The 21,195-nt window shown below is 41.0% G+C and overlaps 1 protein-coding gene and 1 pseudogene across 6 annotated transcripts; both read left to right on the top strand.

Moving 5' to 3' along the window:
• The first annotated feature begins 1,389 nt into the window (after window positions 1-1,389).
• LOC103718969 (SH3 domain-containing protein 2-like) lies at window positions 1,390-13,374 on the top strand. Of its 6 annotated transcripts, none has more exons than XR_005510755.1 (11): window positions 1,390-1,669; window positions 3,980-4,096; window positions 4,252-4,321; window positions 4,765-4,913; window positions 6,229-6,330; window positions 6,414-6,614; window positions 7,869-7,931; window positions 8,131-8,364; window positions 10,948-11,082; window positions 11,180-11,240; window positions 12,907-13,374. XR_005510755.1 is itself a non-coding variant. In XM_017845679.3 (11 exons), exons 2-11 carry the CDS (start codon window positions 3,850-3,852, stop codon window positions 13,030-13,032), a joined length of 1,152 nt encoding a protein of 383 aa, XP_017701168.2. In that variant the 5' UTR covers window positions 1,391-1,669; window positions 3,769-3,849; the 3' UTR covers window positions 13,033-13,374. The 6 variants fall into 6 exon arrangements, 5 of the variants coding, with proteins under 5 accessions (XP_017701170.2, XP_017701169.2, XP_017701168.2 ...); XM_017845679.3 differs by lacking the exon at window positions 11,180-11,240 and adding an exon at window positions 3,769-3,864 and having other exon boundaries at window positions 1,391-1,669; window positions 10,948-11,022; XM_008808000.4 differs by lacking the exon at window positions 11,180-11,240 and adding an exon at window positions 3,033-3,343 and having other exon boundaries at window positions 1,391-1,669; window positions 10,948-11,022.
• A 7,147-nt stretch (window positions 13,375-20,521) lies between these two features.
• The window catches only part of LOC103718973, a 45,258-nt pseudogene continuing 44,584 nt past the window's right edge, over window positions 20,522-21,195 (top strand).

The raw sequence follows: 21,195 nt of genomic DNA, 5'->3' as shown, positions 1-21,195 counted from the left end.
ATCATGAAGAGCGCTAGGCAACTCCGCCAGTTACTTCCATAGGTGGTCCCTCGAGTGGTTAGCAACAAAAAAAAGCTACCAATCTGTCGCTCCATTGGTCTCTTTAAACACATGCTTCGTCTGAAGCATCAGCTCGTCGGAAACCATGGCCCAGATGTCTCTCACTAGCGGATGGTAGTTGCCAAACCTTCTATAAGCCTGCCGAATCTACCTAATAACTGACGCAGAGTCATCCTCCAGGAGGACATCTCTTCCTCGCAAGGCATGCTAAACATAGCATAAGTCCGACCAGGGCACTCTCAACTCCGTCTCTAGCATCGATGTGTCAAACAAGTGGCAATCCCCGGCCGTAATTACTCTGGAGTTTTTCATTTCTGGTTTCTTTCTGGAGCCTTGCTAGCCTTTACTATAAGAAAGGTCTAAATGCATCTTGTTGATCTCTTGGAGATTGGCACACGATATGGAGCTCGCTCTGTGAGCATCTCTCAGAGGTTGTTCCCCTTTTTGTTTGTTAAAATTTTCTCTTAATTTCCAATACAAGGGACTGGTCCGGTGGGTGTGTGCTGGATTTATCTAGTTTGGTCTACCTTTGGTGTTGGATTTATTTTGGACCGGCTGGTACAAGCAAAAGCTCCCTGGACCCATCTAATGCCGACTTGGCAATTTCGTCTTCTACCGGTTTTCAAAGTCATCGGTAATTTAGAACTTAATGAGGAATTTTCCGCATGCATGAGTAGCCCTTCGCGTTACCTCTTTACAGCTACTCGTTGTACTTTGATCATGCTCACCGGTTGATACTCCATATAGCTAAAGCAAACGTTCAAAATTTTTGAAAATCGGATGGGTCGGATCCGACTGAATTCGAATTTTTTGAGTTTGAACCAGTTATACATGGACTTGATCTAGTCCAAATGATTTGTTGGATCAAAAATTATAGCCGTAGATTTGTTCCATTATAATTTTATTTTTTATTAAGTTGGGTATGATCCAACATTAAAATTTAAGTAAGAAACTAAATTAGATCGAGTTACCCATGACTCTCTTTTGTAAACTTCTCCCTCTCTCATTTTCTTTCTCTGTCCCTCTCTCTCTCTCTCTCTCATCTCCCCCTATCTCTCTCTCGGCCCTTCTCTCTCTTTAAACTATTTTATCTCTACCCCACTCCACGTCGCCATCCACCTCACTCCCCACTACATCCGTAATTATCTCCGCACGTGCTTGCGACGCACCCACCGGTGCGACCGCTACTTCACCCACCCCTGGTGGCCCCACGCCCATTGGTCCTTCCGCGGGGCCCATGTGGTCCCCACAGCTCCAGCGGCGGCAACCGAGCAGACAGCACGGTATTTTCCACTCAGAATCCGCTCCGCCTGGTACGGTTCCACCTTCTTCCAGTACTTCCCCCCAGCCCCCTCTGTCGCTCTCGGCCTCCTCCCCTCCTCCTCCTCCTCCTCCTCCTCCAAGGTCTCTTCGAGGTGTAAACGAGAGAGAGAGAGAGAGAGAGAGAGAGAGAGAGAGAGAGAGAGAGTTTCTTCTGATGGTACTCTGGATTCTGATGTTTAGGATCATGATCTGAAAGAGTTCTTGAAGAGGGGCAGAGGCTGTTCTGATGGAGACCATTCGGAAGCAGGCCAGCAGGCTCAGAGAGCAAGTGGCCAAGCAGCAACAGGTACTTCTGCTCTGATATCTGCTTCAAGTTTCTATTTTGAGTCGTCCTTCGTTGCCCGTTAGGATTCCGTTGTTTAGTTCTAGCTTTTGTTGGATCTTTGGGGGCTTGTCCATTGTTTAGAACTTTAGATGGATTGGATGCCTTGATTCTAGATCAGTTGGTCTGTGAATCAATTTGACGGATTGAATTAAAGAATCTAAACATGAATTTCGTGCGCTTTCTTGAGTTTCTTGAGTACAGGAAGGAAAGCTTTCCCAAATTCATTCTGGTTCCAATTTAAGGTTGGAATGGCCGTCGAGTTACCAAAATACCACCTTTTCCGCTTAATTTTTATTCTAAGGTCACGTTTCTTCTCTAAATATGCTGTCGGCATGTATTGTATGGATGAGTAATTGGTGCTTTTATTTGGCTTTAGTTACAATTTGATTGATACCATGAACTTTCGGTAGGTCTTTCTGTGGCATATTGAGTAACAATTATTGGGATATAATTCTGGTGATGGACATTTTTCTCTTGTTGTGATCTTGGTGCTGGTTCCTGGATGTCTTGGTACAATAGGAAACCGAGGAGGCATTTTCAAGTAAGTTCAGATAAAGTTTACCTCTTCTATCAAGGAAGTATTATGCTGACCTCCTAGCTTATCACTAGTATTTTAGCAATAGGGACTTTTGGCAATAAGAAGATGGCCCATTGCCTGGGTCCTTCAAGACACACTGTAAAGCCCATAGGATGCTGAGCATCCTGTATGAGCAACTGGTACTATGGTTTACCCGAAGCTTTGATAATGTGTTGTTTTTATGTCAGTTGTCAATAGAACAGATGGACAAGTACAGTGAATGTAATTTACAGTCCTTCTGGAGATAGTGGCTCATCGCTTTTGACGAAATTGGTGTCCATTGTGGGATGTCTTGAGTGCAGGAAGTATCTTGATTTATTCTATCTGGAAAGAATTTAGGAAGCTTCCATTGTTAGGTGTCTATTCTTAATTTTGGTTTTTGATGTTTCTATCTGCCATTTACATCGTCTTAGGACTTTCTGGAGCCCATTCAGGCATCAGACTAAGGTTGTTATGACCACAGAACAGAGACAGTGCCTCCTTTTCTGGATGAATTGAAAAGCCATACTTCTAGCTTACCTCTTGAATTATAGCAGTGTGGGTGTTTATGGTAAAAAACAGCTCATTCATTGCATGTGAAGGTCATCAGATGGTTAGCAGGATGTAGAAGTTGATATTTCCTCTACCCTCTACCTTGCAAGTTTCCTTTCATTTCAGGGCTATCTTAAATGATCAAGTTTCGTTTTCTTATAATAATATCTTGCACATGTTGTGCACCATTCATTATACATCTTTTTTATTGCACAGGATATCAGGGTACATTGCAATACAGGATTCTCCCTTTTCCTCTGATAGTAGGCAGAAATCAGAAATCCAGCCTCTGCCCAATTCCCACCTTTTCTCCTCTCTACCCTTTTCAGTCATTTGGAATTTGCAGTAAATAATTTTGAAGATGGTATTAAGTCTTCCTCTTCCTAAGAAACGACAAGATATGTGAAGATGGTATTAAGTTTCAACATGATGTGACCTACATGTTTAGTGGTGGCTTCTCAACCCATGGGCCAGGCTTGGAATAACATGTTTAGGTCTGAATGTGGGGTCGACTCAATGTTACTTTGGTATAATTCTGATTCTGGTATCAGAAATTCCATTAACAAATGCCCCCCAAAATCAGTTTCTTAGAACGAAAAGCAATGTTACCGGATTTTGTATTGCATGATGACTAGAAAGTTGGAGTTGTTTTTTTTTTTTTTTTTGCTTCTTCTGAAAAAACCTTGTTTTAGCAATAAAAATACAAACAAAAGTCATCATAATCTCATTTCTTGCTTATAATATATGATACCTGTTAAGCACTATTTGTGTGGATATGTAGCAATTAGCATTGGTGAGTGCATTTATGTATGTCTGTATTTACATGTGTGCATATGCATATGTAGATGCAGCTTGTACGGATATATCCTTGTGCATACATGAGTACGCATGCATGTGCCTGTTTTCTATTTGTGTGCGCAGACATCTTTTAGAATTTTAATTGCCAGTGCAGAGAAAATTTTGTTACAAGGTCTCATTGCTGTGATATGAAGAGAAATTGATATATCTCAGATAACTGCATTACAGGTTTGACATGTTCTATTATCAGGTAACACTGTGTTGCTAAAAGAGGAAATATGTGTTCTTGTCATGTTTTCAGTCATATATCATTGCTAGTTTTTAATGTTTTGCACTCTCAAAACTCAAAAGTCTATTATTGGCAGGCAGTTCTTCTGCAATTTAGTCGGCGTTTTGGCCATGATTCTGGTCTGGTCGATGAAGCTGAACTTCAATGCCACCAAAAGCTTCAGATGCTCTATGGTTCTACAAGAGCAGCAAAGGTATTGCATGAAACATGGCCAGGACTTCCAGTTATTATGCCTTTCCTCTTTTTCTTTTTTCTTTTTGTTCTTGCAAATGATGTCAGAAAGATGCCATTCAGCTGATATTGATCAGACACTGCTGATATTTCTTCTAAAATTATTCATCTCTATAGCATCTTCAGCGGGATATTGTACGGGGTGTTGAAGCTTTTATCACCATTAGTGTAAAGCAGATGGAAATAGGTAATTTTGGTTCCATTTGGCATCACTTCCAATTTTGAGTTGTCATGCAAACCAAAAGAAGATTCTTTTCTTTCTTTCTTTTTTTGAAAACCGAATTCCAAAACTTGTTTGGTAGTCACTTGGGTTGTGGTGGTGGTGGCATCTGGTGGCCACTGGCAGCTGGCGGGTGCCGTTGGATGGCAGCGGCACCATTGATGGCTATGGATGATTTTCATTTTTTAGAAAAAAGTGAAAGCTAGTCTTGGGAGCTTTCAATTTCGGAAATCAAAAAGTGGAAAAGGGTAACCAAACGAGTGTTTTGCCTCAGTTTCCATGTTTTCAGGAAGAAAAATCACAAATTGAAAACCGGCAATGATGCCAAATAGAGCCTTTGTTTTCCATCTCTGTTTAACTGTTCTTGTTTTTCTCATATTTTATTTCTGAACTTGATGTTTATTTTGCAGTAAAAAAACTAGCTGAAGATTGTTGCAAATATGGAAATGACTATCAAAGTCCCAGTTTTGTTCTTCCAACGGCTTCTCTTGACTTTGGTACTTCTCACAGTTTGATGGAAAAAGAGAGGGAGAATCTTATCAAAATTCTTGGAGATCAGGTTATCGATATCTCATCTTTCTTATAGTAAATTTTCTTTGTATTAAATTGTTTTAACAACTTCAGGTGACCGTATCTCAGATATTCCATTATGTGCAATCGAGACTTCACACTTTCAATCCAGATTCTTTGCCATCTAAATTGTTATTTGCAACCACTTCATTGCCGCTTAGGACTTTGGAGGATTATCAAAGACATATAACTTTTTCTTGAATTAAATATATAAAAACTATCTTCTTGATATCCCCATTGAAGATTAAGTTATCTCATACCTGATTAAGTAGGACCTGCTTTATGTATTTTATTTTTAGCTTATGTAATTTCATAAGACGAGGTAAGCCTTGGCACAACGGTAAGGTTGCTCCATTGTGACCTTGGTGTTACGGGTTAGAAATAAGAAAGCCTCTTTGCACGTAGAAGTAAGGTTGCCTACATCTGACCCTCCTAAGATCTTATAGTGGTGGGAGCCTCGTGCACTAGAACATCCTCTATGCAATTTTATAGGATTCCAAAAATATTGTCAGTGACAAGGTCTGCTGTGCCGGTACCGGAGCTCATATCGGTCGGCCGGCGGCACGTTTTGGTATGCCCCTATTTCAGGCCTATACCAACATAGCAGAGAGGGTGAGAGAGCCGGAAAGCGAGACGGGAGAGAGAAAAAGAGAGAGAGAGAGAGGGGAAAGAAGGGAGAGGGACTGGGAGAGGGAGAGGGGGGAGAGCCGCCGGAGGGGCCTCAAAGAACTGGAGCAGGGGCTCCGCCCTTCGGACCCTGTTTCATTCGAAATAGGGGTCTGTTTTTTATTTTGAAAATTTTAAGTGAAATCGGCGATGGGTTTGCCGACTTCGCTTAAATTTTTTTTAAAGTTTAAGTAAAGTCGGCAAATCCCTCGCTGACTTCATTTAAAATTTTTAAAATAAAAAAAGTCGGCCCGACGGACCTTTCGAAACAGGGGTCCAGAGGGCAAAGCCCCTGCTCCGACCCTTCAAGGCCCCTCCGGAGGCCTCCGGTGGCCCTCCCTCTCCCTCTCCCTCTCCCTTCCTCCCCTTCCCTCTCTCTCTTTTTCCATCTTTCCCTCTCCCTCTCACCCCACCTGCCGGCTTACCGTTTTGAATGCTGGAATCGTCCCCGTCCGCCGCTAGCACGAGTCGGTATGCCTTGAACTGGGCGGTTCGGGACGGTTTCACATTCCATGCTCGATGATATTATGATAAGAACATGTGGATTTTACTTTTGTCATCTTTTTATATAAATCACCTCATGTCACCCTCATTTGTTTATGTTTCTATCTTTTAAGTTTTTTCTTGTTATTATACAGGTCTGTGAGCCATTGCGGGCAATGATAACGGGAGCTCGTTTGGAGGATGCTCGCCTCCTGACTTATCATTATGAACGGATTAGACAAGACGTGGAAGCTCAGGTGATGCCATCTTTATATATTGGTTAATTGGAGGTAGCAAACATGTAGGTTATAAATAAATTAATGAGAAAAGGATTAATTAGACAGCTGAAGTGGTAAGACGCCAATTGAAGTCCAAGGAAGTTTCTGCTAGTGCAGAAAGTGCCAGAAAACTTCAACATGCAGAAGCAAAATTATCAGAACTGAATGCTATTTTATCAGCACTAGGGAGAGAAGCAACTGCTGCTATGATGGCTGTTGAGGCTCAACAGCAACGGATAACTTTCCAACGACTACTTGCAATGGTACTTCCTGTTTCCTTGTTCACGCTTTCCTAAATTAGGTAACTACCTCATTCTTATGACCTAGCATAACGTGCAAACTTTTCTTCTTTCTCATTCTTGTTTTTATTTATTTTTTCTAAAGCATTGACTTCCCCTACAATCTCTACTGTTGCAAATTCTTTTTTCTAATTAAGATGATAAAACCAATTCTAATTTTTAGTCCTTCCTAAATCTTTCTTTTCAATTTCAGAGGTCCTTAAATTAAGACAGCAGAAATATCTATTCAAATCTGTGGACGAATTTTGCAACTTGATACCCAACTGCAGTATTTGCATTTCATCTTTTAGTTTTTAATTCATGTGAAGCACTTACATTTACCAGTTAAACTTCTCGATCAAAATTCTATGCATGAAGAACATTTTACGAAGATTTTGATATGTTTGGCCTGTATACAGATGAAAATTGGGCCTTTCTACAAAGGATGCTCGATCAAGTTTGAGCATAAACTTTATCGAACAGAATGAGATGTGATATAAATTTTTGATCAGATTATGTTGCCATTTTGCCAATGTATCCATACATATCATAAGAAATACTGAAACACATTGGTGATCAGATAATTTGAGGAGATAGACATTAGTTCAGCTTTATGATATCATGGCATCTTTATTCATGTGGTATCAGGTAGCTGATAAATTTCAAATTAGATTCACTCTCTGCGTGCCTGATGTGTGCTTAAAATGGAGCATCCTTGTTACAGTTGCTATGAAATTTGGCCTAGCCAAGTCCATAAGTTTAACCCGGAGGGATGGTATGGTTAATGTCTTTGGAATATTTGACACCAAGGTGTTAAGTGATGCTGTTGGTGGGTGTGGCAGCCACTGGTCAGCACGACCTGGGCAGCGCCATGCTGGAAAAAAGGGGCATGACACCCTATTCTTGTTTATATAAGAGTTTAAAAAGAATTAACAGGTATCATACCAACCCATGCCGGCTGCTGTTATTGGCCAGCACAGTACATGCAGGCACTTGAACCCTTTTTTGATACAGTTCTGCCAACTGCTGAAGTTTAACTGAGGAGATGAATATATAGGAGAATCACAAAATAGTGAAATGGATAGTTTAAGTTGGAGCATCTTCTAAAATTGATGTTTTCTGATCCAGTCAAAATGTATTTAGTTTTTGCGGCAGTAATATATATTCACAGACGCTAATATGTGCTCGACTTTTTTTACTTAAAAGGTCAATGGATAAATAATTGCTGCTCTCTTTCAGGTTGATGCTGAGAGAGCTTATCATCAGAGTGTTGCCAGTATTCTAGACAATCTCCATGATGAGGTATTTACTACTCTATTCCCTGCCAGGAGGAAATAAATGAAATATGTAAATCATTCTATACATTTATACTAGCGGTTAACTGACTCAAGTTGCATGTTACTAGAACAAGGAAAGAGTACCTTGTTATTTAGTAATGTAGTTATAATATCATGAATGTACCTATCATGGAAACTCTGTTAATGTATTCTTGTTATCACAGATGGTTCAAGCAAAGCAGCATAATGAGTCCATGTTACAGCCAACAACAATCATGACTAAGGAGCCTTCTCAAACTGTAAACGAAGATCTGAAGACAAGTCAGTCTGCCGATCTCTTGCAGTCAACAGAAATTGAGATTAACATGCATTCTCAAACTACAAATGAAGATCCCAAGTCAAGTCGATCTGCTGATATCCCAGCAAATAGCCTGACTACTACTCATTTTGTTGCAGAAGTATGGCCTTCCACAAGTCATAGATTATTCTTTTTGAGGCTTACCGTGTCTTGTTTTCTCATAAAGCATGGGCTTAAAATTTTGATATTGCGCTATAGCATTTATCATGGTTGTATTTTTCCGAATGGAGCTTTAGCATATGGATCTTAATAAACATGCCAGCATTTTTATCAGTTACAAAATTTAAATTCCACTTCTATTCATTTTGGTCAGGTAAGCATTGTTATCTTATGATGTTTTAAAGTAGAATGAATCAATCTTAATTGTTTATCTTGTTTCTTGACTTGATATAGTAATGATGATAAATTTGGCAACATTTTAAGTAATCCTGGCAGGGGAGACACGCAACATCAAATCTCAAGGATGCTTCAAGTTTGCCAATGTTTAATAAGCCTTTTATAATGATTTATTTTTCTATCCTCCTAAGTCAAGGTGAGAGATAGTGTTTTTAACAATAAAAAAATAAAAGATTTTCATGAAAGGGATTCTAGCAGTTTTCCATTGGGAGACGTTCCCTACTTCAAAATCTCCATGTCCCCACCCCCAGGTCACCTTCCTGTAACCACCTCTCATTCTACTCTTCAGGCTGCACCCCTTTCTTTCTGTGCGTCGGATAGTCCTTAGCCTGTCCAAACACTAACATTACTGAGCTGGGAAGAATATGATTAACCATTTCTTGAATCTGATTTTCCTTGAGAGCGCATGGTACACTGCAAAAGCGTGATTTTCTGTCAGAACTTTAAATTTATGAACTATGTTATAGTTGCTTTAATTGCTCAAATGTGCATCCCACTGGAAGTGTACTGACAATTGACAGTGAGGACCTGCATGTTTTTTGGCTACAAGGTTCCCTCCAGGAGATAGGATCAGAAAGTTGAACAGGATAGAGCTCGCCTCAAGAATTTATCATTCTTTTATGAGGTTAATTCCAAATAAGGACAATTGTACCATTTGAAATTCAGATTCATATTATTGCGAAGAATGGATTGAAGTATAATGACGATCTCTGTTGCAAAATTTAGGAAAAGGATCTTTTATCAGTAGAAGAAAAGCATTATATTTATCACTGGAGTTCGTAAGGTTTTAGTGAGGCTTGAAATCTGATAGATTAATCAAAACCAACATTTTGTTCTGGAAGATTGGGCTTATCGGTCATAAATCCATGTTTTTTCAGTGATTAGAATGCTAGCATATTTGCCTAATATCAGATGCAAGACAACTGTTAGAATTCTACGCATACGTCGTCCATGAGATATTGAAGGCATTTGACAAGAGTATCTCTTAAATAATGCCTGGGAGTTTTTTTGTGCAACTAACAGTCAGCTGGACAGTTTAACTTATGATAATGAAGATTGAGTTGATCTTTATCAGATAAGATTTCAATGTGAGTTCCATGACATAGTGAAATGCAAAAGCAGATTATGTGGAACGTAATAGTATCAATCCCCCAATTATCTCTTGCTGATAATATTAAATGGGATGCCTGAATGCTTGCTGTTTGTTACTATGCTAACATGCCAGATAATGTTTTCTTTACCAAAGGTTCTGGAAAAGGAGAGGAGGAAGGAGAAGTAAGGAAGATTATGGCTAGAGAGCAACTATGCCCCCTTATAAATTTGGGATACCTCACCTTGGGAGGGAAAGGATGGTCCAACTAAGGGTGACTAGTTTTTTAGGACCTTGCACCTGAGTTAAGCATATATTTGATACTGCAGCTTGGCTTTCCTTGCACGTCGTGCCTGAGTATCCAAATACTCCATAACCACCGGTCAGAATTTGTAAAAAGCTATGCTCTAGGGACTTTTTCTGTAAGTAGTGCTAATGAGAAGAAGCTTGCTAAAATTATTCTACCAGACATTGCTGGTCATGGTTGAGTACTTGCTGAGGGACTATAAATTTGTGAAGTTATGGAAAAATTATGCTCCGTCTCCTGGAGGACTGTTGATAGAGGCTAGGTTAAGATTTTCTACTATCAGGCAAATCTGCTGTTCTGCAGTGGAGGTATCCATTGTTATTGAGTCTAGGGTGAGATTCTGTTGCTTTTAAAGTTCAGCAGCTTGTCTATTTCTCAGTTGTTGTGTTCATGGTTTAGGTGCATAATAAAAGAAATATAAGACATGCATTCTCATTTTATTTGCTTACAATATTTTTGGATTTGTGACATTGGTCCCATGATTTGTTAGCTTTGGTGACATTTTCAGCCACGGAACTCTAATTTAGGTCACCTTTACTCGTTTTAGCTAATAAAGTTTCCTTTTTCTCATAATTTCATTAGGTAAAATATCTTTTTGAGCTAAGGATAAATAGTGCAAAATTTGCATTTTACTAATATAATGTTTAAAAAGATAATGATTTTGGAATCAGCAATACAACATATGTAGAATGTGTTGGTTGTGCTGAGATATGTAAGATCAAAGACAAGATGCTAGTGAATGTCTTGCTTTTCAATCTCTATATAATACTTAGAATTCACTCTATTTGGATCACAATGTCATGATTCATGAAAATATTTATTGATTTTGTTAATAGATTTGTTTTAGTTATTTATCTCAGCTTCTATTCTTAAGATTGTTCTTCATGCAGGTTATTCATCCATTTGATGCTCAAGCAGATGGGGAGCTAAATCTCTCGGTTGGTGATTACGTCGTGGTCCTCCAGGTGCATCTTCAACAAATGAAATTATATTGGTGCAGTATGTGCATTGCGCATTTTCCCTAGGTCATTGTTTAGATTTATTTAGTTGTCAATATGCTCTGGATTTCTTTTTCAGTCTATTTTTTTAATGCATTGTGTAAATTTGTTTCTGTTTTATCAGATGTTACAAATGTAAAAGATTGTTCTGAAAAAAATAGGCATTGATTGTGAAGTTGCAACAGGTATACATTCCTACTTTCTTATGTGGAAGCTGTTCCCAACCCTAAATGATCTGAAACTTTGATGAATGATACCATGATTCATAAAGCTGACCCTGTATGGATGGGTTAAGTGCTGTTAACTAGGTTAAGAGATGTCCTGCCTTCGAATGTACACGGACAATGTTTCAAAGAATTTGTCACTTTGAGAGTTTAGTTATGACCTTTTATGCTTACCTTCCATTTCCCTAACTCATCATTGGAAAATGCCTATTTTTGTCAAATTCATTGTTCGGCATCTGTGCTGGCATTGCCTGAATGAATATCATCCTTCATCCCTATCATCACTTCTTGTGAGAATGTTCTCTCGTTTATAACATATCAATGAGTTCAAAACCATTCATATACAGTTGGTTTTGTGGATCCAACTATGATCTGCAGAGGTTGGACAGTCTTTCTTTCTTTCTGTTTTTTTTTTTTAAATTTAATGAGCTTCATATGGAGATTACAATGTTTATTAGTTAAGAAATAATTCTTATGTGTAGAAAAGTGTGCATGTACAGGTCTAGTGATAAGGAAAAAAATTTATATGCTGAAGCTAAAAAATTGGCTGTCAGGAAACTCAACATGCTGGTTCTTTTGAAAGGAAACCTACCTTACCGTGTATGCAGATTAGCCCATGCAACAAGGAATCATTCAAGATACTCCTACTGTTAAAAGATGTCCCAGATTAAGGCAGAAACAATGATGCTTTTAATATAGGATAACAAGTTCATATGTGACTCAACATATAAGCTAAGAACAAAATTAATATCATATCTTTTCACACTTATTATTTGTTATCCAGAATCTCGCATTGGTCAGAATTTCTACTGGTTTCTGAGAAGGCTTTGTTAGATTTTTCATATCCTTATACCATCTTCCATTTCCATCAGCAAGTAAAGAGCCATTTTTATCATGTGCAGTAATGGCAAACTTTCTGTGCATGCTTTTTTTTATATTGTTTTGATAAGTAAATGTTACAATATCACCACCATTTCACTAAGCTAATGAAATGATACAATTAAAGATGGCTGTGGGGAGGACAGGAAACATGAAAGAGGGGGTAAGGGAGAAGAGGACGGAAAGAGAGACGGGAAAAGGGAGAAGAAGGGGGGAGCATGGCACCAGAAAACAAACTGAACAGCAGAGCCCCAAGAAGGAACAGAAGAGCTTCTATATGCACTCATTAAATCCCTTTGTTTTACCACACCAAATAACCGTCTGAGTGGCCATTTTTGCCTTTCTGCAAATGCTCATTTATTACATTTCACCAGTCTAGTTTGAGGTTCTGAACATTATCATGCATACATATGTGACATCAGGACAAATGCACTTGTGCATAAACTATTACACGCAATGACATCAGTATGTTACCATGCTGCTTTATTAGATAATTTCTTGAAAAATGGCTGCAAATTTATTTGCACCAATAGTAGGATAGTTTTTTTCTTATGAAGCTCATAGGGTGAGCAAGTGATGCTTGGATATTTACTTTCCTTTTAAGTTTTTTTATTTTGCTTTTGCTTTATATTGTGGTTCCTTGCAAAACTACTTCATAAACAAACATGTGGAAAAAATATAAACCAGGTCATTCGTTCCATAAATTAGGCATCGGAAATTTTTCTCTCTAATTTCTGTTGATCTACAGGTAGCACCTAATGGATGGTCCGAGGGCGAATGCAAGGGAAAGGCTGGCTGGTTCCCCTCTGCTTATATAGAGCAGCGGGACAAATTCCCGGAGAGCAAGGTGATAGAGCCATCCATGCTGTCATGATCTTTACTACGCGCAATGAAATTCTTGTACAGGTGTTTCATGATTGTTCTCATCCCCAGTTTTCTCCTATCCTCCATACTTTTCAGCACCAAAATACCTCATCTTCCAGCCTGCATCTTCCTACTTCCATTGTGTATACATCCGCTTATCTATTGTGCATGTGAGAGGCCTGTATTTTTCTCTCTTTTTTTTTTCTGCCTGTTTTCCTTGGCAAATAGGAGTTGTATATTTGATATGACTGTGCCCATAATCATTGCATAAATTAGGTGATGCTTGGGAAATTGAATAGTTTGAAATTGACAGTCAAATTCTTATGGCAGCCAACTTTCTGGTCTCATTTTTCATCTGATTGTGGGAAACCGTCGCCCAAGTGGATTATGAGAGCAGATCAACCTAACTAGTTTGAAATAGATTGAGCTACATTTGGTGTGTTGATAAGTTGGTGGATTCTTTTTATTGTCACCCAAGATGTCTTCTTTGCTCTTTTATGATTCAAGGAGGGACTATGCCTCCTACAGCTATAGGTTGATTGCTGACATCTTCTTAAACCACCTCATAGCTCCTACGAAACCCCAAAAAAAGACACTAATTAGAAAAAGAAAGGAACTTCGCAAACTCTCAGTAGCCGTCTATTTTGGTTGCAGCTATACATTCCTGTCATGCGTTAACTGTTCAACTAAAGTGCTATCATGTGGATACATTCTTGTCGTATCATTGACTGTGGCCATCCGTAAATAATGTGATTAAATTCTTTCAAATATTTTCAGAGAATCAGATATTGCTCTGATCGGATGCGTCGTGCATGAAGGAAGAAATGTATCAGTACAGAGAATCAAACAATCATCTTGGGCGGGTGGGTTGAGGTTGAGGATCTATTCGGCTAAGAAAATGCTGAATCCATGCCTAATCCAATTCAATAATGAACCAGACCGCTTAACTTGATTGGAGAACCTGATCACCCAAATTCAACTGGACTTTTTTAGGATATCAGGAAGATTTCTAGGGCTTGGGAGAGGATCTCTCATCTCTCTTCTCATCACTCCCGTGATCGCCCTCCCTCCTTCCCAGCCATTGCCGCCGTATGCCATTGTTGGAGTACCTCTACCCCTCTCGTTGTTGCTGTGGAGTTCATTCCCAGTGTGAGATTGTCGAGTAGCAATAGGGCAGGCTCGGTTATCAGATTTTCATTGCTTGATAGAGGCTATCACACTTCTGAACTAGAAGCATAACAGACGCCGCATTTCTGCATAACAGATTTTATAACTATGCAAGGTTACTTGAACAACAAATCTAATTGTTTCATAATAATTTCAAATCGATAACGAGCTAACCTTAGTCCTCGAGAATTTGGATCTACTAAATGCTCCAAACAATGTAGTGTACTCTCTCAAATCCCGCAACCAATCAAAGAAATAAATATGAAAAATACCAAGAAAAAAAAGAATGGTGAGCTACACCAACCCGATGAGCAAGATAATGTTTTAGAGTGGGTCGGAGTATGCCAACAAATAATACATCAAATACGATAACATATCATTGATTGGGATAAGAATGAGGCAGTAGCCTTTGTACGTTTGCCGAATGCTGGAGTCGAAGAGGCCAAGAATGGTGAGGAGCTCATTAGAGAGGATGAGGATGGCAAGGAGGTTGAGGATGGGGATGCACTTGCCGAAGCATACCACCCAATCACTTGATATCAGAAAGAGGAAGAAGATGCTATACTGTCTCTCTTTCTCTCTCTTTGCATTGGTCACGGATTCTTAAGATTTATTTGGTTGGAACTAATTTGGCATAGAAAAATAAACTTTATATCAGATTATCATGCTCGGAACCAAAAGAGAATAAGAGAGATGGTAAAATAGATGATGGATTCTATATAAAAAAAGGGTAAAATAAATTCTACCAAAAATAATATTATATATATACATATAAACAGGCCGTATTCAATTTCCAGTAAACGTTGCGTATGGCGTCTTTTCGTGCATTACGTTTCCGAGGCACCGGCTCCGTCGCGCCCCATCCCAAACGTAGACGGTGGAAAAGAATTCAGTGTCGGCCACACGTGTGAGGCGTCGCGTTCTCCGTGGGACAGCATCCCGGCCTCATGCCTTCCATTGGTCCGGGCGACGACGCTCCCCCCCCCTCCCTCCCTCTCTCTCTTCACTCCTCTCCCTTCACTCCCCATCCTTCTGGAACGTACCCGAGGGTTGTTCGATGGTTTATAGGTGAGGCAACAGAGTATGAAGGTGGTTTATGAGTGGAAATTGGGGTTGTGTAAAGATGTTTGTAAAATTTGCTGGAACTAATTCGAGGCAGCTCCCTACCTCCTAACTTGGATACGGGATTTGGTTTTCTTCATGTCCTCCTCTTCTCTTTTCAAACTGAAATATAAATGATTCCTCTCCTATATTGGAGGAGGAAGTTACAACCACTCCTAATGCTCCTATAACTGAAGCTTGGACTCCATCTTCCCACGCAGGGGAAGTTGCAACAACCCACAAAAAGAGAATCTATCTTCCCACGTAGGAGAAGTTACAACAACCCAACAAAATACAAGCAACTACCTAATATGTCACGAGCCGGCATGAGGAGGCACGTTACAGTCACGAGCCTGCATGAGGAGGCACGTTACATTCCCTCCCTCTCAGCAATCGGATCGTCCTCGAGCCGATGATTAGGAAATCTTTCCTGAAGTTTATAGTAGTCCTCCCACGTTGCGTCCTCGTCTTCTAATCCCTTCCAACGAACGAGCACTTTGGTGACAGCCCGATTGCCTCGTTTCACCATCTTCCTCTGCAAAATAGCCTCAGGTTCCATAATAAGGATTCCATCTTGATCTGATTCTGGCAGATGGGTTTGGACAGAGATATTTTCTCCCACTTTTCTCTTGAGACACGAGACGTGAAAAACAGGATGAACTCGAGATTGAAGGGGAAGCTTCAGGCGATATGCCACCGCTCCAATTCTCTCTAGGACTTGGTAAGGACCGAAATATTTGTGTGACAATTTCAAATTAGTCCTCAAATTAATGGACTGTTGCCTATATGGCTGAAGACGGAGAAATACCCAATCACCAATGTTGAACTCCCGGTCAGTCCGACACCGATCAGCCATAAACTTCATGCGCTCTTGTGCTTTTTTTAAGTTCTCCTTGAGGCTCCTCAGAATCTCTTCCCTGCTACGAAGAGCCGCATCCACAGCCTCCACTTTGGCCATACCTCGAACATAAGAGATGAGTTTGGGAGGAGGAATGCCATACACAATCTGAAAGGGAGTCATTCCGGCTGTTGAGTGATGATTGGTATTATACCAAAACTCAGCCATGGCAAGCCATTTACTCCATTCTTTTGGTTTCAAACCACAAAAGCTGCGAAGGTATTGTTCTAGACATTTGTTGACAACCTCCGACTGGCCATCCGTTTGGGGATGATAGGCAGATGACATGCTTAGTTTAGTCCCTTGGAGCTTGAAAAATTCCTTCCAGAAATTGCTTAAGAATATTGCATCCCGATCACTCACAATTGAAGTTGGCATTCCATGTAGCTTGAATATGTGTTCGAGGAATTGACGAGCCACCATAGCTGCAGTGTAGGGATGAGCCATTGCTATGAAGTGTGCATACTTTGATAACCTATCCACCACCACAAAGATTGTTGATTTCCCTTGGGATAAAGGCAACCCGTCGATGAAGTCCATTGATATGGCTGTCCAGATGCTTGTGGGAATGTCTAGCGGTTGGAGGAGTCCCGCCGGATGCACATTCTCAGACTTGGTGCGTTGGCAAATGTCGCACTCCTTGATGTATCTACGTACATCTTTTTTGAGATGTGGCCAGTGAAAATCTCGCTTGATCCGCTGATAAGTTTTGTGGTAACCAGCATGGCCTCCTATGGGACTGTCATGCATAAAAGAAAGGACTTTAGCCTTGAATGGAGAGTGAGTAGATAGGTAAAACCTGTCCTTGTAGAATAGAAGACCTCCCTTGGTCGAGTACTTGGAAGAATCCGCTTGCCCAGCTTGAATTTGTTGAAATAATTCTTGGATGTGTGCATCCTGGGAGTGCTCTCCTTTCAACTCCTCCAACCAATCAGCCACTGGCATGGAAATGGCTAAAATCTCAACTTCTGTCCTCCTGGAAAGTGCATCAGCTACTTGGTTGGTCGAACCAGACCTGTACTCAATAGTAAAATCATACCCAATTAATTTTGCAGCCCACTGTTGCTGCATAGGAGTTCCCATCCTTTGGTCAAGAAGGAATTTGAGGCTTTGCTGATCCGTTTTCACCACGAATTTTTTTCCGAAAAGATAGTGTCTCCACTTTCTCACCGCCAACACTAAGGACAACAGCTCCTTCTCATAAGTGGACAAGAAGAGTTGCTTGCCTTTGAGAGCCTTACTGAAGAAAGCAATGGGACGCCGACCTTGAGACAGGACAGCTCCAATACCAGCCCCTGAAGCATCACATTCGACCTGAAAATCTTCATTAAAATCAGGGAGAGCTAGAACTGGTGGTCGTGTCATGGCCTCCTTCAATTGGTTGAATGCCCGTAGTGATTCTTCAGTCCAATTGAATGAGTTTTTCTTCAACATTTCAGTCAAGGGGCGGACAATCCTCCCATAGTCTTGTATAAAGCGGCGGTAGTACCCTGTGAGACCAAGAAAACCTCGAAGTCCTTTGAGGTTCTTGGGTTGCGGCCAGTCCAAAATACATTGAATCTTCTCAGGATTAGCTGCAACTCCGTCCTTGGATATGATATGTCCTAAATATTCGATAGAAATACTTCCAAAAATACATTTACTTTTCTTTGCAAACAACTTGTTAGTACGGAGCAGCTCTAGTACAGTCTTTAAATGAAATAAATGATCCTTAATATTCAGACTGTACACAAGGATATCATCAAAAAATACTAGAACAAACCTTCTCAAGAAGGGGCGGAATACCTCGTTCATAAGCCCTTGAAAGGTTGATGGAGCATTGGTGAGGCCGAAAGGCATCACCAAGAACTCGTAGTGCCCTTCATGTGTTCTGAAGGCGGTTTTAGAAACGTCCTCCGGCTTCACTCTGATTTGATGGTAGCCCGACCTTAAGTCGAGCTTGGAGAAAACTTGAGCACCATGTAACTCGTCTAGCAGCTCCTCAATGATGGGAATGGGGAATTTATCCTTGATGGTAGCCTGGTTCAGCGCTCGATAGTCGACACAAAGTCTCCACGAACCATCGCTCTTTCGCACCAGCAACACAGGTGAAGCAAAAGGGCTTTGACTTGGTCGTACAACCCCCTGTTGTAGTAATTCTCCCACCAACTTCTCTATTTCAGATTTCTGGTAGTGTGGGTATCGGTATGGGCGGGAGTTCATGGGTTTAGTGCCCGGCACCAACGGTATCTGATGGTCCCATGTACGTGAAGGAGGAAGACCACAGGGCTCTTGGAACACATCAGCATAGCTGGACAAAAGCTCTTCTATTGGCAATGGGATCTTCCTATCTTCGGAGGTTATCTGCATGGATTGTACTTGAAGTAGAAAACAAGAGTTATGGGTAGAGATGTTTTTACCCACATCCTTCTCTGTTATAAACTCCAATTTCTTCTCTGCTTCCCCATTAAGCTTGTATTTACTCGACCCCAACTGGAACTCCATTGTGAGATTGGCAAAGTCCCATGTGATTGGCCCAAGTTTTTGCAACCAATCAGCTCCCAAGACAGCTTCGTAGCCTCCCAATTCCAAGATGAAGAAGTCCACGATTAGAGGGACTCCTTGGATGCTCATCTTGACGCCGGTGCTTTTGCCTTGACCATGTACTCGATCTCCATTGGCAACTGAGACCTCAAGCTTGGTATCCTTCCAGATCGTGAGTCCAGCCTTCCTTGCTATCCTGGGGGTGAGGAAATTGTGGGTGCTGCCCGAGTCTATGAGCACCACGACTGGGACTCGGCCAAGCATCCCCTTCACGTGCATGGTTTGAGGGGATCGACTTCCTGTGATTGCATGGAGGGAAATCGCCAACTCTGGTTCAGAGCATTCTTCCTTCTCGACGACATCTTCGAGGGCCTCGGCTTGGACCTCTGGCTCCCCCATCTCGGCCCAGCTACCCTCCATTAGGTACAGCTTCTGTTGACGACACTTGTGGCCAGGAAAAAATTTTTCATCACAGTTGTAACAGAGACCCTTGTCTCTTCTTTCTTTCATTTCGACAGGTGTTAGCTTCTTAATAATAGGAGTAGGAGGTTTAGGAGGAGAATTTGTACTAGACCTTCCCTGATCAAGACGATTTTGCCTTCGTCGAGTGTTGACCTTCTCCTCCTGCATCCGAGCGAGGCCAATAGCGTCAGAAAGTGTCCGAGGTCGTAGCATTTGCACACTTAGTCGTATATCCTCCCGAAGTCCACCCACGAAACAACTGATCATGAAGGACTCATTGAGTCCTTCGGTGCGGTTGGCAAGCTCTTCGAATAGAGTTTGATAGTGCTCCACAGAAGTAGATTGCCGGAGCTTCGTCAATAAGCCGGTGGGATCTTCGTACTGATTGGGGCCGAAGCGCGTGAGAAGACCCTTGGAGAAGTCCTCCCAATTGGATATAGCTCCTGCCTTCTCGACCCATCGAAACCACTGCAAAGCTTTCCCTTCAAGATGGAAGGAGGCCAGCAGTAACTTTTGAGTGTTGGGGATTTGTTGGTGAAGGAAGAATTGATCTGCTCGATACAACCAACCAGCAGGGTCAGCTCCATCAAATCTGGGAAATTCCAACCTAGCTATTCGAGTTTGAATAGACTGGTTGGTATCTCCAGATCTAGCTGATTGGATGGGCGACTGTGCATTTGAAGTCTCCCCCCGCTCAAATTGTGGCCCAGCTGAGATGCTCTCCAATCTTGCATCAACATGAGACATCCTCCCAATTATTTCCTGGAGAATTTTTCCTTGATCAAGGAGCAACTTGCCATGAGCTTCTGTTGTTGCCTTAAGGAGATGCATCATTTCATCGAGCTTGGCATTGCGTGTGGATTCAGCCATGATGAGGAAAGCCTGGCTCTGATACCAGTTGGAACGTACCCGAGGGTTGTTCGATGGTTTATAGGTGAGGCAACAGAGTATGAAGGTGGTTTATGAGTGGAAATTGGGGTTGTGTAAAGATGTTTGTAAAATTTGCTGGAACTAATTCGAGGCAGCTCCCTACCTCCTAACTTGGATACGGGATTTGGTTTTCTTCATGTCCTCCTCTTCTCTTTTCAAACTGAAATATAAATGATTCCTCTCCTATATTGGAGGAGGAAGTTACAACCACTCCTAATGCTCCTATAACTGAAGCTTGGACTCCATCTTCCCACGCAGGGGAAGTTGCAACAACCCACAAAAAGAGAATCTATCTTCCCACGTAGGAGAAGTTACAACAACCCAACAAAATACAAGCAACTACCTAATATGTCACGAGCCGGCATGAGGAGGCACGTTACAGTCACGAGCCTGCATGAGGAGGCACGTTACACCTTCCGCACCCCAATCTTGGAAATCTAGGTGCTCGGTTGCTTCTTTCTCTCGCGATTTTCTTTTCAATTTCGTTTATCTTTTGCGTCGTCTTGTTGCTCATCTGCCACCAGTTCTTGGGCTCGCTGCAAGATCGTGGAACCGTTGAAATAAACTTGTCTTTGCGTTTTATCTTGGAGAATGTCAGCCTATTGCGCTGATTTCTCGCTCGCACTGTGATTAAAGGTGAGATTCTTTTGCATTCTTTGCCGCTCTTCTCCTGCAATCTTCGTCTCGGATTACTCCAAGATTGTGAAACCGTTGGAAAACTCTAACCATTTTGGTTCTATCATATGCAATTTCCTTCCGTTATGCCTCTAAAAGCTAGCGTACTTGCCGCATTCAAGTTGTTTTTATTTGGATTTAATTAATTGTGCGAACTAAGTTAAATTTCTTTAGAAGGTGTGGATTTTATAGTGGTGTTTCTTGATTAACGTTATGTCAGGTAGGAAAGAAAATATGATTACAACTCTTCAAGGCTTGAGTAGTGGAAGCGGCGTCCGTAGTTTGGGGAAACTGACTAAAATTACCTATAGAAAACTCAAACATTTTCACCGGATAAGATTTCCAGTGGGGAGGCATCTAGATGCTACTATTCTTTCTTTCCAATTGAGTAATGGAAACTCTAATTCAAATTGGTCC

Source organism: Phoenix dactylifera, chromosome 2, assembly GCF_009389715.1.
Source record: "Phoenix dactylifera cultivar Barhee BC4 chromosome 2, palm_55x_up_171113_PBpolish2nd_filt_p, whole genome shotgun sequence".
In the NCBI taxonomy this organism is placed as follows: Eukaryota; Viridiplantae; Streptophyta; class Magnoliopsida; order Arecales; family Arecaceae; genus Phoenix; species Phoenix dactylifera.
This window is presented reverse-complemented; position numbering and strand designations above follow the sequence as displayed.